Source organism: Kluyveromyces lactis, assembly GCF_000002515.2.
Source record: "Kluyveromyces lactis strain NRRL Y-1140 chromosome F complete sequence".
NCBI lineage: Eukaryota > Fungi > Ascomycota > Saccharomycetes > Saccharomycetales > Saccharomycetaceae > Kluyveromyces > Kluyveromyces lactis.
Window position 1 is genome coordinate 423,636 of NC_006042.1, and position 16,341 is coordinate 439,976.

General features: G+C 38.7%; 5 protein-coding genes across 5 annotated transcripts; all 5 read right to left on the reverse strand.

Annotated features, from left to right (window-relative positions):
- Window positions 1-791: 791 nt before the first annotated feature.
- SIM1 (putative glucosidase SIM1) lies at window positions 792-2,033 on the reverse strand (the record flags this gene model as incomplete). The annotated part of the gene is made up of 1 exon (XM_455280.1): window positions 792-2,033. One exon carries the CDS (start codon window positions 2,031-2,033, stop codon window positions 792-794), a length of 1,242 nt encoding a protein of 413 aa, XP_455280.1.
- Window positions 2,034-4,374: 2,341 nt separating this feature from the next.
- On the reverse strand, window positions 4,375-5,292 carry AYR1 (acylglycerone-phosphate reductase; the record flags this gene model as incomplete). Its single annotated transcript, XM_455281.1, has 1 exon — window positions 4,375-5,292. The coding sequence occupies one exon, from the start codon at window positions 5,290-5,292 to the stop codon at window positions 4,375-4,377; it is 918 nt and encodes a 305-aa protein (XP_455281.1).
- Window positions 5,293-6,096: 804 nt separating this feature from the next.
- On the reverse strand, window positions 6,097-9,150 carry KGD1 (alpha-ketoglutarate dehydrogenase KGD1; the record flags this gene model as incomplete). Its single annotated transcript, XM_455282.1, has 1 exon — window positions 6,097-9,150. The coding sequence occupies one exon, from the start codon at window positions 9,148-9,150 to the stop codon at window positions 6,097-6,099; it is 3,054 nt and encodes a 1,017-aa protein (XP_455282.1).
- A 1,783-nt stretch (window positions 9,151-10,933) lies between these two features.
- RPL9B (60S ribosomal protein uL6) lies at window positions 10,934-11,509 on the reverse strand (the record flags this gene model as incomplete). The annotated part of the gene is made up of 1 exon (XM_455283.1): window positions 10,934-11,509. The coding sequence occupies one exon, from the start codon at window positions 11,507-11,509 to the stop codon at window positions 10,934-10,936; it is 576 nt and encodes a 191-aa protein (XP_455283.1).
- A 504-nt stretch (window positions 11,510-12,013) lies between these two features.
- On the reverse strand, window positions 12,014-16,048 carry STH1 (RSC chromatin remodeling complex ATPase subunit STH1; the record flags this gene model as incomplete). The annotated part of the gene is made up of 1 exon (XM_455284.1): window positions 12,014-16,048. One exon carries the CDS (start codon window positions 16,046-16,048, stop codon window positions 12,014-12,016), a length of 4,035 nt encoding a protein of 1,344 aa, XP_455284.1.
- Between the last annotated feature and the right edge of the window lie 293 nt (window positions 16,049-16,341).

Consider the following 16,341-nt stretch of genomic DNA (forward strand, 5'->3'; position numbering starts at 1 on the left):
GCGTTGCTCGTTCACTGTTTGTATACATGAAATACAGAAATTTTATTTTAGAATGATTGATGGTACAATCCACAATTTATTGTTACATAAAATACTTGCGGGAGATTAAGTATTTAAATTAGATCAAGTAAAACGGTCAGCGATCGACGTTTAGGAGTAAAAAAAAAATAGGAAACAAGACGAAGGAAGATGATAAAAAAACGGGTACACCAAAAAGAAAGACCATGTAAGATATCCGATATTTAATATTCTTGCGAATTCAATCCATTTTTCTATTCTGTTGGCGTACATAAGTGGTTCCTGCCCAGTTGGAAAGTTGTTCGTTTAAGAACATGTTTAATTTCAGCTTCAAAATTCCAGTGGGATGTTGATGTTTCATAAGAGATGATTTTAAAGGCGTGCTTATGATGTAAAAAAAAACAGACAAGTAGTAAGATAACTGAATGTTGTGTTCACTTTTGGGTCTTCGCCGGGTTGGAATTGAGCAACTCAATTCTTCTATACTCATTCAGAATGAAATGGAGAGTGTAATGAAACATCGGAAGATGGTGCCATGCCAAAACGTACGAGACGCAATGAGGGTACATTCTTATAGGTCGATTGAAAATGCTTCGTGCTTTCATGGAGATAGTACTCACAAAAATATGCACACACGCACAACATGACACCATTAATGATGTTAGTTCCATTTCAATTTTTGACAGATACAGAGGATTCAGATAGCAGACTAGGGAAGAAAAGAAAAACAGCAACGGTAAATAACATCCCGCCAATGCCTCTGAAAAGAGTCATTAATCGTATAAAACGAAATTAGCAGCACCAGAAGTCACTGAAACGGTACAACCATCGCTACCACCGTTGTAGGAACCGTTTTCGTAAACACATTCTCCGATGACGCTACCACCGTCAGCTGCAACAATCTTGACGTTGAAGTTGGCTGCTTCACGGTTGTTTGGGTTTGGAATCAAAGACAGATAAGAGATACCGCCAGTGGCACCAGCACCGAAGTTCAATGGAGCCCAGTTACCAATACCAGACCCAGAAGTACCCCAGACACAACCATCCTCCTTAGAAACACCAGCATTGTTAACGTAGTATTGAGCCGATGTCTTCATTCCTTGCCATGTGTAGTATGTATCCTGGTCGACAACGGTCAATGGTAACTTGCTACCACCGTTGACAATAGTTGGGATAACCATGTTTTCAGTACCTGGGTAATCGGTTCTACAGATGGAGACGACGTCAGACAATTCGTTAACGACGTAGGCACTGTCAATACCCCAAGTACACAAGTACTTTTCGTCAGTGTTGGAACGGTAAAGCTTACCATTCTTACATAGCAAACCACCGATGGAGACACCATTTGATGGTTGATCAGATGGGTATTGGGTCTTGGACATACCTGGTTGACAAGCGTAAGAACAGTAAGAACCTTCTTTACAAGTACCACCGGTAGAACCGTCCGAATTTTCGATACCGGACCAACCACCGAATCCTAACCAATCTAGGTAGACAACACCTTGACCGGATGGGAATTCGTCACAGGACATCACACCGTCTTCGAATTCCTCAGTTGGAGAGGAGAACCATGATAGATCACCGGAACTGCTGGTAGAGGTTGAAGTACTACCAGATGACGAAGAACTGGAAGATTGGGAGGAAGTGGAGGATTCAGAAGCTTCAGTGGAAGATTCAGTAGAGGATTGAGAAGAAGAAGAAGAAGAAGAAGAGGAAGATTCTTCTTCAGAACTTGAGGTTGAAGGTTCCAAAGTAGTGGTTTGTTGATCCTCAGTGGACGAAGTAGTAGCTGCTTCTTCGGTGGAAGTGACAGTAGCTGGAGCAATGGTTTCACCCTGGCCGTTGACGGTAACGGTTTGGTAAACATACTCGACAGCAACAGCTCTCTTGTGCTTGTGATGAGCATGGACGGTAGTTGAGCAGTCCTCATCACGCTTAGCATGAGCATGAGGCAAAGCAGATACCATAGCTGCGCTAATAAAAGAAGCGGAAGCTAAAGCAGTAGTGAATCTCATCTTTAAATTAGGCTTTTAAAAATTAACAAAGGAGTGTATTGAGTTTCTGTATTGAAAGGAAAATGATTAATTGTTAGTATTAGAGAACGATGTCTTTTGAGGTTAGGGGGGATGGGATGAGTGGGGAATAGACACAATTCCAATCGAATTCGAATCTGTGATTGATACACTGGAAAAGAACGTACAATTGAAGGAAACAGTGAAAGTATTCTGCTTTTCCTTTAATAACTGAATATCAATGTCGCTGGTGCTTTGAAAAAATGAGTAGGATGAAATGTGTTTTATATTTCAACACCGAAACAATTCTCGATAGAAGGAAACTAGATGGTTGAGTTTGTCTCGCTTATAGGCCTCGAGGATCCAGCCTGAAAGGTAAATCAAACATACAATTTGAACAAATATGACTGGTAATTGAAATCACCACTCAATTGCAAACGTATATATAATAAAACCCAACTCCAAACAAAAACCAGGAAACAATAAACGTAACAACCATGTCGTTGTTGGACATCTCAAGAATTTTTTTTGGGAAATCTCAATTAACCACCTTAAAACGAAGCCATTTTCCAGTTAATTTTTCGAGCACCACTTGTGCGAAATCACACACATCATCGCTGTATCTGGTAACAGAAAAGGGAGCGGACCTCAGAAGTATCAAACATGCCAAAGAAATGATGCGGGTCGTGTCTCGAAAATTCACACCGTTTGATTGTGGCACTCTGTTCCGCTGAATTCTCACATCGCACCTTTTCTTGCAGTACCTGTAACTTCCGAATTTGGCAAGTTCGCGAAAATTTAAAGTTTCCTCGAGCTTCGCCTGTTTCACCATTTACGGCATGAAAAGGGAATTTAAGGTTACCCGTATTTCAGATTTAGAAATGAAAAACGAAAAGGCGCAATAGTTTCCGGGTAACGGAAAGAGACGTCTCTTTTCGTTACCCTACCACAGTGCACTTGATTTCGGAATAAAATCTCTGAGGGCTTCGGCCAGGTATTTCTTTGTTAGTCAATGCGAGATTGATTTCTCTCTCAACAAAAAAGAAAAACTGTATGAGGTGAAAAAAGCACTGGCAAAGCCAGTTAATCAAGCTAGTACCGCAAGCAATAAAAATATTCAGTTTCGAATCCGACCCTCTGTGTATCTGAAAAATCTCTATTTGATTCCCATCCGCTTGGATAAATAAAAAAGAAAACTCTGTAGTAAAGAATTACGACATACCTTGTAATGTAGAACAGCGAATGAATAGTCAATCTCGGAGAAAGCGACTTTTACTTTTGCTAAAACGAGGGAAATTCTGCAAGCGTGGGTCTTGTAAGTGACAAATAGATAGTATCTGTACTTAAAAGTGTAATTTCAAAGGAACGTATAGGTTATGGGAAAAAAAACGGGCGCAAAGAAATGAATCAAGCCGTTTTTAATAATAGTCTAAGGAATGTAAAGCAGTTGGATAATAAACAAAATTTGTTGCCCAGTCGCAGTTTGCTGTTTCTAATAGCGTGAATGAGTGTATAGGTTAGTTCTATTGGTGTTTCTTGTGGATAGTTTGAGCTAAAGTAAGTTATGCTCGAAGGCCAAAAAACTAAATCATTCTGTGAAAATCATATTTACATATATATATATATATATATAAATCATATCATGGATACATGATGTTTGCCTCCTAAAACAATGGCAGTACATATTCAATATAAAACAATTCTGGGTAATTTCTGTAACGGAAAGAAAAAAAAATACGCTCGAGCTAGACTTCTGTGAAAAATCTCGGAATTACAGCCATCCCGATGACGCGAGAAGTAATAGCAGTGCAGCTCGTTCTGAGAAAAGCAAGTTAACTTATTATATAATCAACAGAAATTTCAGAAGCTTTCTTTTCGACGTATTACCCGGATTCATACTTCCATCATGTTTGTTTTGTTTTTGTTTTTGTTTGTACTGTGCGGGGTTTTAACTCAATCCAAGCTCTCGCTCAACAGTTATAGCGCCTGTTCTAAGCAAAAATGTATAACATGATTCTATGGTAAACAAACAGACTGCGCATAGTGCAGCTGAATTTACTTCCTAAAAGGAACCTGTTCCCAGCATCTACAAGGGTTATAAGAGAACAGTAAACGAAAAGGAAAGGATTAAGGGGGACGGGATACACTGTTGTTGTTTCAGGAATACCTCCGTGCGCGTTTTTTTGCTTGTTTGTCTTGCTGGGTTTTGAAGTATGGAAGTATGTTTACCGTCTGGATATTTTCATTAAATAGTACGTAAAGAGAATATCATGTACATATATATATATATATATATATATATATATGCATAATAATTGACTGTAAATGGCTCCAATCATATGTTTCAGTCATGTTTGATAGTATTTTCAAGAAGACGTTGACGTTGGCGTTGGCTTTGCAATTGACGTTTATTCAAAACGGAATACGCCGGATACAGTTTGAATTTCTTGCGTAATCCCCATTCTAGCAATGCGTATGGAATCAGTAGCATTAACCATTTCACTACCGTGGCCATCGTTCCCCGGTATATATCCACCGGGTCAATGCTGCCGTTTTCGATATCATTCACCGTTTCTCTTGCGTAATCAGCTGGTGACATCGGTTGATTCTTCTCTGACATCTTCTTACGGGTTTCAACGGCTTTGATACCCTCCGGGAAGTTGAAGATACTACCTTCTGGTAATGTCTTCTTATCAGCGATGTCTGTGGCTACACCTCCTGTAATCATGTTAATGACACGTACGCCCAAAGGACCTAATTCTCCGTGTAACACCCGAGCGTATTGATGAATCGCAGCCTTTGATGCGCTGTACACTGCTCCAAACGGAAATGGACATATCCCAGCTAATGACCCAGTGAAGACGATTGTCCCCTTAGCGTTTATGATTAATGGTGCGAATTCACGACATGAGTTGATGGGTCCATAAACGTTTACTCTGAATGTATTATCGATGATTTCTTCGCTCACGTCTATTGCGGGCAGAGAGCAGCTTTGGCCAGCGTTATTATATAATAGATGTAGCTTCTGATCTGGTAATTCTTGCTCCAACTTCAACTTCAACTGGGTGATATCATTCTGATTCGAAACATCAAGTTTCCTAGGGATGCATCTATCTCCAAACTCGGCTCTTAATTCCTCCATAGGATGTGTTCTTCTGGCACATGCGTACACGTACCACCCTCTCCTCAATAACTCCTTTGTGACTTCATAACCAATCCCTGATGATGCACCAGTGACCAAAGCATATTTTGTCTCACTCATATTGATATGTTTTTGTGCTCTCTATGAATTAGATTATCTTTTACGGTATTCGTAAGGGACTATGCTTAGAGTAGAATGTCGATAAGCTTTGGTGACTTCACTTTTGCTAGTCATCATTAATCCTGTGTTTTGAAGTTTCCAATTTTTATTTGATGATTTTTTTTTTTTTTGCTTGTTATAGTGTATTTCCCTTTTATTTCCTTAAAGAAATGTAATATGAATGGAATTTTTTATACTAATATAATATTACATATTTTTATAAAAATAATAATAAATAAATATCATATTACGCTTACATATGTAAAATGAAATCAAAACTTTCTAACTCCGCAAATTTGAACAAGGAACAAGCAAAGCTAGATCAAGAACTCATATCCTTCAGTGTTTCTGAGATTTCTTAAAATGATGAAGGAAGAATGAATTATGATGAATGATAATTTTCATTGTTTGTTCTATTGATGATTTGATCATTAATTGCTTCATGGAAGTCTGTTTGAAAAATACACATTGGTATTTTTATATATATATATATATAAATATTCTTCATGATAAATTCATAAACGTAGTAGACAGTAGTTAAAGAAATATATTTGAGTTTTGGTTCTTCGAATGCAGAAGCGCAAAAGAATTTTTTCTGAATATGATAAAGCATAACAGTACCGTATCAATAAAAAGTTCTCATGAAGCCATAGCCTTCCCCATAAGGATGACTTTTCATTTTTTTTGTGTTTCGATGAGCTTTTTATGAATAAAAGATAGCAGCCAATAATTTGAAGAGGAAAGAATAAACGCGCAGTAACTAACCTATTGGCCAAAGACTTCCTTCAAGAAAGCTTCTTCTTCGGCGTTGTGCAATGCCTTGGAACCCGCAGCAACGGAACCACTTGGGTTTCTACCAGCATATCTAATAATAGCATCCTTGTATTTGTCAGTTTCCTTCAAGGTAGTTTGCAATCTTGGTTGAGCATATGCCCATCCACCCATGTTTAATGGTTCTTCTTGACACCAAACGATGTCTTCCAAGTTTGGATAGGTGTTTAAGGCATCACGCAATTGAGCGTATGGGAATGGATGTAGTTGTTCAATCTTAATGAATGCAGTGTTCTTGTCTTGGATAGTTTCACGTTTTTTATGCAAAGCAGTGTAAACTTGACCTGACAATAAAACAACTCGCTTAATCTCTTCCTTTGGTGCAATGCTCTTACCTAATTCGACATCTTCTATGATCCATTGGAAGCCACCTTCGGTGAATTCGTTCAAGTTGGATCTAGCCAATGGGTGACGTAACAATTGCTTAGAGAAGAACAATGCCAGTGGCTTACGGAATTGTCTATGTTGTTGTCTTCTTAGGATGTGGAATAAGTTGGCTGGAGTGGTTGGATAAACAATTTGGAAGTTACAATCTTGATGTTGTCTTTGCAACTTTTCTTCACTTGGGAAATATCTTGGATCTTCGTTACCTAGTTGCAAGAATCTCTCCAATCTACCTGAAGAATGCTCTGGACCTTGACCATCGTAACCGTGAGGCAAGGACAAGACTAACCCGGATCTTTGCTTCCATTTCACTTCACCAGCGGCAATGAATTGATCGATGATGACTTGAGCAGTGTTGGCGAAATCACCGAATTGAGCTTCCCAAACAACGAAATAATCTGGGTTAGTCAAAGAGTAACCATACTCGAAACCCATACAACCGTATTCAGACAACGAAGAATTACAGATGGTGAAGTTAGCTTGTTTTTCAGACAAGTGCTTTAATGGAGTGTAAGTATTCTCGGATTTTTGGTCGTGAAGAACAGCATGTCTTTGTGAAAAGGTACCTCTTTCAACATCTTCACCAGAAACTCTGACGTGATTACCTTCCAACACTAAGGAACCGAAAGCTAATGCTTCACCGGTAGACCAGTCAATACCTTCACCGGATTCAACTGCTTTACCTCTGTTGGTTAAAATTCTCTTCAAGTTCTTATGAACTTCGAAGTTCTCTGGCCATGAGGAGATGGTCTTACCAATGTTCTTCAAAGTATCAGCATCAACGACGGTTGGTTCGTGGGATAAGATTTCAGTAGCTAAAGCCTTTGGAGACTTGAAACCTTCCCAAGCAGCAGTTAACCATTCTCTTGAAGTTGGCTTATAGTCCTTTGCCTTCTCATATGCTTCCTCGAATAGACCCCAAACCCATTTCTTATGTTCATCGATATCTTGCTTGGTGAAGGAACCTTCAGATACCAACTTTTCCGTGTAAACGTCAATGACAGATTTTTGCTTAGAAATCTTTTGGTACATTAATGGTTGTGTGAAGGAAGGTTGGTCAGTTTCATTATGACCATGCTTTCTCCATCCGACGACGTCAATAATGGCATCAGTGTGGAAAGTAGCTCTCCATTCAGCAGCCAAGTTGAAAATGAATGTAAGAGCTTCAACATCGTTGGCATTTACATGGAAGATAGGAGCATCAATGGTTTTACCCAAATCAGATGGGTATAGAGTTGATCTAGCGAATCTTGGATCAGTAGTGAAACCGATTTGGTTGTTTGTGATAACGTGAATGGTACCACCAGTAGAGTATGCTGGCAAATGTAGGAAACCCATGGTTTCGTAAACGATACCTTGAGCAGCGAAAGCAGCATCACCGTGCAATAGGACGCTGATGGCCTTGTCATACTTGCCAATATCGTTCTTAGAGAACTGGATGGCTCTAGTTCTACCCAAAACAACAGGATCAGCGGCTTCCAAATGAGATGGGTTAGCAACCAAAGACAAGTTAACGTATTTACCAGAGGTAGTTGGTCTTTGGTAATTCATACCCAAATGATATTTCACATCACCGGAACCCTCGTATTCTTCTGGAGCAACAGAACCCTTAAATTCTGAGAAGATGGATTCGTTTGGTTTACGCACCACATTAGACAAAACGTTTAATCTACCACGATGAGCCATACCCAAGACAACATCTTCAACACCTAATTCAACGGAACGGTCAATCAAGGTCTTGATACCAGGAACAACACCTTCTAAACCTTCCAAACCGAATCTCTTATCGTTAGGGAATTTAGTAGATAAGAAAGTTTCAAAAGAAGTAGCCCAAGTCAGTCTATCCAAAATTTGTCTCTTTTGGTCTACGGTATAATTATAAGGTTGTGGGATTTCAATTCTTTCTCTTAACCATTCACATTGTTCTTTTGAAGGGATATGAATGTATTCGATACCGTATCCAGAACAGTACAATTTTTCCAAAGCAGCAATAATTTCTCTTAGTTTCATGGTCTTTCTACCATCACGAGAGAAACGTGGCAAGATACCGGGTCCCAATGTGATATCTCTATCTAGATCCTTTTCTGTGAATCCATAGTGTTCCAAAGTCAACTCACGAGGTAGAGGTTTACTCTTATCATCACCAAATGAAATTTGTAACGGATCAATATGAGCCTTCTGGTGACCTCTTACTTGGTAAGCACGGCACAAAAGTTGCACTTTTAAATGTGTTGTGATGTCTTGGTCAACGCCACTTAACGAACCCCCTATCAATATATCTTGAGGCACACCAGGACCCGTTGGTATTGGAATTAATGTTGGTGGGGCGGTGAAGGCAGAAGAGGCTGGAATATTCAGATTACCCATGTTCTTGAAATAAGCATCCCAAGAGACATGAACTGAAGTGGGATCCTTTTGCCAAGCTTCGTACATCTCATCGATATATGATGCATTGGTGGTGGACAGGAAGTTGTCCGTCGAAGATGCACCACTAGCCAATCCACGACTGAAAACAGCCAAGGAAGTCGGTTTGCTTACAGCACCGATCCTGGTGAATTTAGAAGCATGTAACAAACGCTGAGATGACCTTATAGTTCTCAACATTGTTCAAAAGACAGTTATTTTTTGTTCTTTTCTGTATAACGAAAGAAGCAAAACACAAACCTTAAATCAATAGATGGTCGCTTTGTTCTGTACGTGTGTTGTAAAATTGATATATCCAGTTATCAAGTAAAAAAATCCCTTGCAATTCACAAAATGTTGAACTTTTCAACGATGATTAACTTTCAATGAATCTTTCTCGTTTATATCTTCTTTTGTTTTTATTTTTTTATGGCTCTTCTTTGTGAATTTTCAATCCAAAATTACTCACAAAAAAAGGGAACAAAAGAAGAAGTACTTGATAGTAGTAGAGTCAGAAACTAAGACGACAACAGGCAAAAACTTCGATTCAAAATTGACTGTTTTTGTTAACGTTCCTAATTAATTGAAAAAAAGAGATATCCTACTTGCGAACACGAAGTTGAAATAAAGCTTCTTCAATCTTTTTTTTCTTGTCGGAAGATCTTGAAAAAATACCCCCGATTTTTTTAATTTCCCGTTCTCTTTCACTTAAATAAGCAGTGAAATTAATGTATAAATCCTGTATCTTTTATACTTTTTAGCCGATAAAAAACAGAAATACCAACAAAAAAACTAAATTAGAGTAAGCAGAACTCAAACAGTGCCAGAGAGTCGAGTATTGCGTTTACTAGACGAGTTTAATTTAACAGGCAAATAATAAACTCCGTTATTATTTTCCTTCTGTCTCCTATCTTAATTGTATTAAGGCAGGCCTCTTGAATCTTGAAAATAATAAATACCTCTTCTATAAAAATAGTAAGAACCAGTATTTATATAGGAAATAGTAGATGCACTATATATATTCACGATTTTGTGTGAAAAAAAAGCACTCATTCAACTATTAAATGGACCACCAATATCTCTCTCGTGCCATTTCCCCGGTTTTGATCCTCACTCCCATTTTCTTTCTTTCTTCGAATCGGTACTGATACCTTTAATGCCTGTAGCTCTCTAGCAGCTTTATGTGGTTTTTGCATAAGGTTTCCTTGCTACATGGTGGAACAAACAAGTGTTTTAGTGCCGCTTACTCAGTTTTCAACAATACGAGAATGCCAGATAGTAAAAGCTGTAGGGCATGGTCTGCGAGTAGGGGTCCGGTGACCCGTTTTCGGATTCGAAGACGGGAAACTACCAGATTCATTTTGTGGGACAGCCCGGAATTCCGGGTAACGTTTCAACATTTTCTTTTCAGTATTCCATATTCAGATAAGTACTATGCAACTCCGTGCCAGACTGGCTGATGGGTTTTAAAGTGTAAGCAAAGGCTGAGTGCGGTTGACGGTATGTGGTGTACGGACATTCGTCAACCCAACTCGGTCGCGAGAAATTCTTTGCTGTCACTTGACCATTGCTTGATTATCACTTGGTTCAAGATGTTTCAATCAATCTTCGTTCGATACTTCCAATACTACTACTCTCAAGGTTAAGCTACACTAGACTACAGGTTTTTGAGGCTCAACTCATCTTCGGAAATTTTATAGTTGAAAACTCCAGGCAATTGTTATGATTAAGAAGGAAAAGAATCAGTGATTTAACATCAAAAAGAATTGAGGAAACGTAAAGTGGCTCTATATTGAATCGAGCTCTAGCAACGTTTCCCCCTATCGTATTCTTCCGATACTTGATTATCGGAAGATGGCAAAGAGAAAGACAAAGTACATAATCTGAATCTATCTACTTATATAGAACATCCACCTCTGAGGGGAGAACGTCTTCCTCGCTAGTGTACAGTAACGTGTCAAAAGTATCCGAAATTTTGGTTCGCTTATTCTTCTTCTTCGATCAGACCCTTTTCAGAGACATAGATACCATCCAAGAATTTACGAATATCCTTGTTTCTAACACGACAGATTTGTTGGATGTCAGCAGCGTTTTGGGAAACGTTTTCAACAGAGTTACCAGACAAGACGATTTCGTCCTTTTGGTTGGTAGAGAAGTCAACAGAAACACCTTCTCTGACTGGAACTTCTCTGACCTTCTTGTCACCCAAGAAGTTTCTGATTTCGATGAACTTAGCACCGTCCTTTTCAATGACGTTAACGTTGATTGGGAAATGCGCGTAAACGTATCTCAACTTGTACTTGTAACCCTTGGTGACACCAGTGATCAAGTTAGAAATCAAAGACTTAACAGTTCTCAAAGCAGCAACGTGCTTTCTGTCACCGTTGTGGACGGTGATCTTAATTTGTCTGTTAGAGACCTTGGTGAAGGTAACATCGATGTGCTTCAAGTTCTTAGTCAAGACACCTCTTGGTCCAGTAACCTTGATTATTCTGGATCTGATTTGAACGGTAACACCTTCTGGGACATCTAGGACTTGGTCAGTTTGAATGTACTTCATTTTTGGTTATGTGTCGTTTGCTTTGGTTGGTTGAGCAAAGTTATACAGTAGAATTGAACAGTACCGTACTACTGCTGTGAAAGTTGTAAGTTGAAAAATATGGCTTTCCGTATTCTGATTATATATCACCAGAGTCTGGACAGCTTTTTTTCATTTGAAAATTTTTTCAAAAGGGAAATTTAATTTGCGTCGTAATTCAAAACAGAAGTAAAGAAAACAGTCCCAATATGTTGTGTGAGACGTGTGGGTGTTATGAAGGTGCATATATTTGGTGTTTTACGATATTATGTATTTGCATGTCGTCAGTTATTGATTCAAATACTTTGAGCTATATACATATCGTCTTTAAGTACTCTGTATATATCGTCAGGTTTTTCAAAAGAATTTATTAAAGGTAATACGTGGAATTCACTACATTTTATAAGCAGTCTGTTTCTTTCCCCTATTATGTGTTCGTTTTTAACGTAATTTTACAATCTTGCCAGTAGCGTTTTTGGGGGTTCATTACTCATTCTTCGAGAACCAGTCAATCGCAAATTCTTCCAAGGCTTCTGCGTCATTGAAGACCCAGGAACCCTCTTCATTGTAAAGCTTAGCGTTATTGAACATGGTCTCCAAGTCCGACTTTACTTCGTTGATAGATTGGTATTGTTTCTTGTTCAACTTCTTTGTTATCGTCTCTAATGCTACTGGCTTCTCAATAACCTTGTAGTAGTCCGGATACTCCTTCCTTGAAGGTAATCTTTCGAAAATGAAAGTTCTTGAATGCTCATCCGTTGGATCAGTTAACTCTCTTAGTAAAGCCAATAGTGCCTCGACTTTATCTTTTAAAGGTGGTTCTTCTTTGCGTTTGGTGGGAGCGTCATCTTTTTTCATGTTAAGCTTGAGTTTGATCTTCTTTTTTAAAGGTCCTGCATCTTGTTTTACCGGTTTCGCTTCTTTCTCTTCACCCAATTCCGACTCCTCTTCAGGAGTAGTCGAAGGAGTAGCGACAACCTTTCTCCTAGAACGAGTTCTACCATTTTCACGAGCAGGAGTTACGGCTTGCTCAGCAGATATTACAGTATTGGATGTTGAGGAAGATTCTTCAGGCTCAACGCTATTTTCTAGACTTTCCAATCCTAATTGTTTTCTTTGACGTTTTTCACGAGCAGCTCTTTGACGTTCAATGGTTTCATCTAAGTCCTCATCATTATCGACAGCTTGTAACCATTGTTCCTCTGTTAAACCATCATCGTAATAGACTCTCTTTCTTTCTCTGATTCTGCCAATAGCAGCAGGCTCAACATTCAAATGGTCAGTGATATCTTCAGTGAATACTGAAGGTAACTCTTCCTTGGTGATCAACCTCGGCAGTGGCTTTCTCAAACCTAAATCGATGGCTTCTCTCTTCTCATTAGCTACACGTTCTTCATCAATCTTTTTGAACAGCACTTTCTCGTCTTCAGTACGTGCGAGAATTTCATTTAATTCTTCGTCGTCTAATTCACCAGAATATTCATCGTCTTTGTTAGTATCACCTTCCAATAATCTACGCAAAAATTCTTCTTGTTCTTCAGCAGTAGATTTATTGTCAAATTTACCGGCTTGAATAACTTTACCATCAATATCCAATTTTTGCATTGCTCTCTCTAGAATAACTTCTTCGACGGAATCGGTTGTTATTAATCTCAAAATACGAACTTCGTTCTTCTGCCCAATTCTGTGAGCTCTATCTTGGGCTTGTAAATCCTGATGAGGATTCCAATCAGTATCGAAAATAATGACCGTATCAGCAGTCTGCAAATTTAGACCTAACCCACCAGCTCTGGTAGAAAGTAAAAAGCAGAAGTACTCAGAATCGGGTGCATTAAACAGTTTTAACATTCCAGTTCTATCCTCTGCTTTGGTACCACCATCCAATCTCATATATTTAAGGTCTCGCATCCTTAAGAAATCTTCCATGATATCCATAACTTGAGTCATCTGGAAAAACATCAATACTCTATGACCTGACGCTTTAAATTTTGGAAGAACTCGGTCTAGAAGTTCAAATTTACCACTAACACGATACAAAATGGAGCTGTTCTCTCTCGTTGGGTTGATAACATTTTCAACCTCATCGAAAACGAATGGATGATTACATATCTTCCTTAACTGCATGACCTTGTTGTTCAAACCTTTGATACCAGCCTTGGTTGCACCTTCTGTTCCTGCACCAATAAAGAAAGCATTATGTTTTAACATTTGTTCGTATAGTTGCTGCTGGAGACTTGATAGCTTACATTTCACAACCTTCTCAACTTTGTCAGGTAAATCTTTTTCGACTTCCTTCTTCAAACGACGTAACAAAAATGGACGTAAAACTTTGTGCAATCTTCTAATAACTAGAAGCGTTTCTTCTTCTGTCATTTCTAGCTTTTCTTGAGTACCTGTGTTCGCGAATGGTGTATTAAACCATTCGTCAAATGTTTTTGAGGAATTAAAGATCTTAGGTAAAACAAAATTTAATAGAGCCCACAATTCTGGTAGATTATTTTGCAATGGAGTACCCGTTAAAATTAGCCTATTTTTTGTTTTGTAGTAATGTGTCAACGTGTAAGATAGTTTTGATTGAGCGTTTTTCATTCTATGACCTTCATCGATAATCATATGAGCCCAATCGTGTTTGGCCAACAGTGGACGATCCTTTATAATGTACTCATAAGTAGTTAGAACCACGTCGAAATTTCCCATTTTGATTGTATGTTGCAAAGCCTTACGTTGGTTTGGGTTCCCTTTGTACACAATGGTTCTTAGAGAAGGTGCCCATTTTTCGAATTCTATAGTCCAGTTCGTGATGGTGGATAAAGGGACAATCACCAAAAATGGTTGCCTCTCGTTCTTTATTTCATAAAGATAACTGATCAACGAGATGGATTGAATTGTTTTACCTAGACCCATTTCATCTGCGAGAATACCGTTAAGATGATTATTGTATAGAGACACCATCCACTCTAAACCCTTTAGTTGATACTCTTTCAACGTGCCTCCAACCAATATGCTTGGCTGTTTGTCTACTGTTTCCTTAATTCTGTGGGAAACCTCGTAATAATCAATTTTTTCTCTTTCTTCATCCGTGATTGGAGGAATTTCTTCACCCCTTTTGATGCGTACCTCATTTTGCTGCACTCTAACCGCTTGAGCAAGAGAATCCAAGAAAGAATTAGTTTGTTTCAATAGATGTGTAATTCTTGTATCTTTGGTTTGGTCTAACAATTTCAAATATGCTTCTTCATCATTGGACTTCAAGGCTGCTAAACGTTGCTTGGCAGTTCTTTCCATTCTTCTCTGCTCATCTTTCTCCAAATGACCATGCAAGTTTCCGATAGATCTACCCATTTGATAACAGCGATCACGTTGTGTTGTATCATTCTCCAATCTTTCGTTGATACTTGATACAATATTATTGATCCTTTGTAACCGTAAGTTTCTTTCTCTTCTCCTGCTTTCTACCAATTCCTGCCTTTCAAGTTCTTCTGCTAATCTAGCAGTTTGTGGAACGATGGTCTTCGGTCTAACATGAATGGATCTTTGAGCTGCTAAAGTATAAGGAGAGTCACGGAGAGATGGAATGATATTATGCGATTTAGCTGCAACACTTTCAATCAGCCTCTTTCTCAAAGATTTCTGTTTCGTTAGCATTTTCAAGGACTTGAGCTCCACCAAAGCTCTTAACTTGAAGTCGTCTGCGCCGGTAGGAATATCATCTTTAGTTACAAAATCAAGCGCATCATTTAAAGAATATGTTCCCAAATTAGAGGGTAGATTTTCAAGTTGTTTAATTCTTTTCGCAATGAGTGTGGAGATTATTTTTTCAACCTCCCAATCTCCAAGCGAGGCTTCATTTCCAGATTTAAGACGAAAGTTGCTTAAAGCTTCGGGAAGGCCTAAGCGCACACTTGTTTCGTCGAAATCAACAGAAAGTTTAACCTTCTCCAGTTGTACCGAGATATCAGAACTGTCGGAACTTACTGATTCATCATCATCATCCTCTAAGAGGCCATCCGGTATATTTATATCTTTACTCAAAAGCTGTAAGCTTACCATTTGCTCCTTCAACAACTTTTCGTCCCACTGAATATCTTTGGCTGCGTTTTCTCTTAACCTCAGCAGCCTTTCCTTGTACTCTTCCTGTTTATCCGAGATTTGGGTGAAAATTTGTTCAATAGCCTCAACTTCAAGCTTATTATGATCTCTATATTGAGAAATGTATCTGTAACGATAAATCAAATTTTCTAATTGTTCTTTCGTTTCAGGTAGTGGCAAGATTACTCTTTCCACCTTCTTCATTTCTTCTAGAACAGCGGCAATCTGGTTCTGTCCAATAGCACTACCACTGTCGTTCCGAAAATTGTTGTTGCTTCCTTTGTCAGCACCAACATGGTTGTCTTCGATATTGCCGTTAACGTCCTGGTTTTCAGTTTCGGAATTCCCATTATCAACATTCTCAGAATTCACTATAGGAAGCGGATAAGGAGGCGCTGTATCCGCGTTATTCGTTACGACGACTTGATCCATTGTTGTTTTATTTCACACTTCTTAACGTGATCCAGGTCTCTTCCCGCTAGTGAGCTTTAAACCTTTTTTATTCTGAAAGGGGGTAAAACAATAACTGAAGTCCTGCTAAAAAAATTCAGAGTTGTCACAAAGCTAACGCGATACAAACAGGTACTATTGCCCTAGAATTCTTTACTGTTTCGCTTTCGGTGCGTCTATTTTTTTAGCCGCCGTTGCCGTGTTGAAAACAAACCTCTGTTCGTCCTTTTCTCGTGTCAAAACTAAATTCAGAATAAAATCAAACTGTTTTCAAA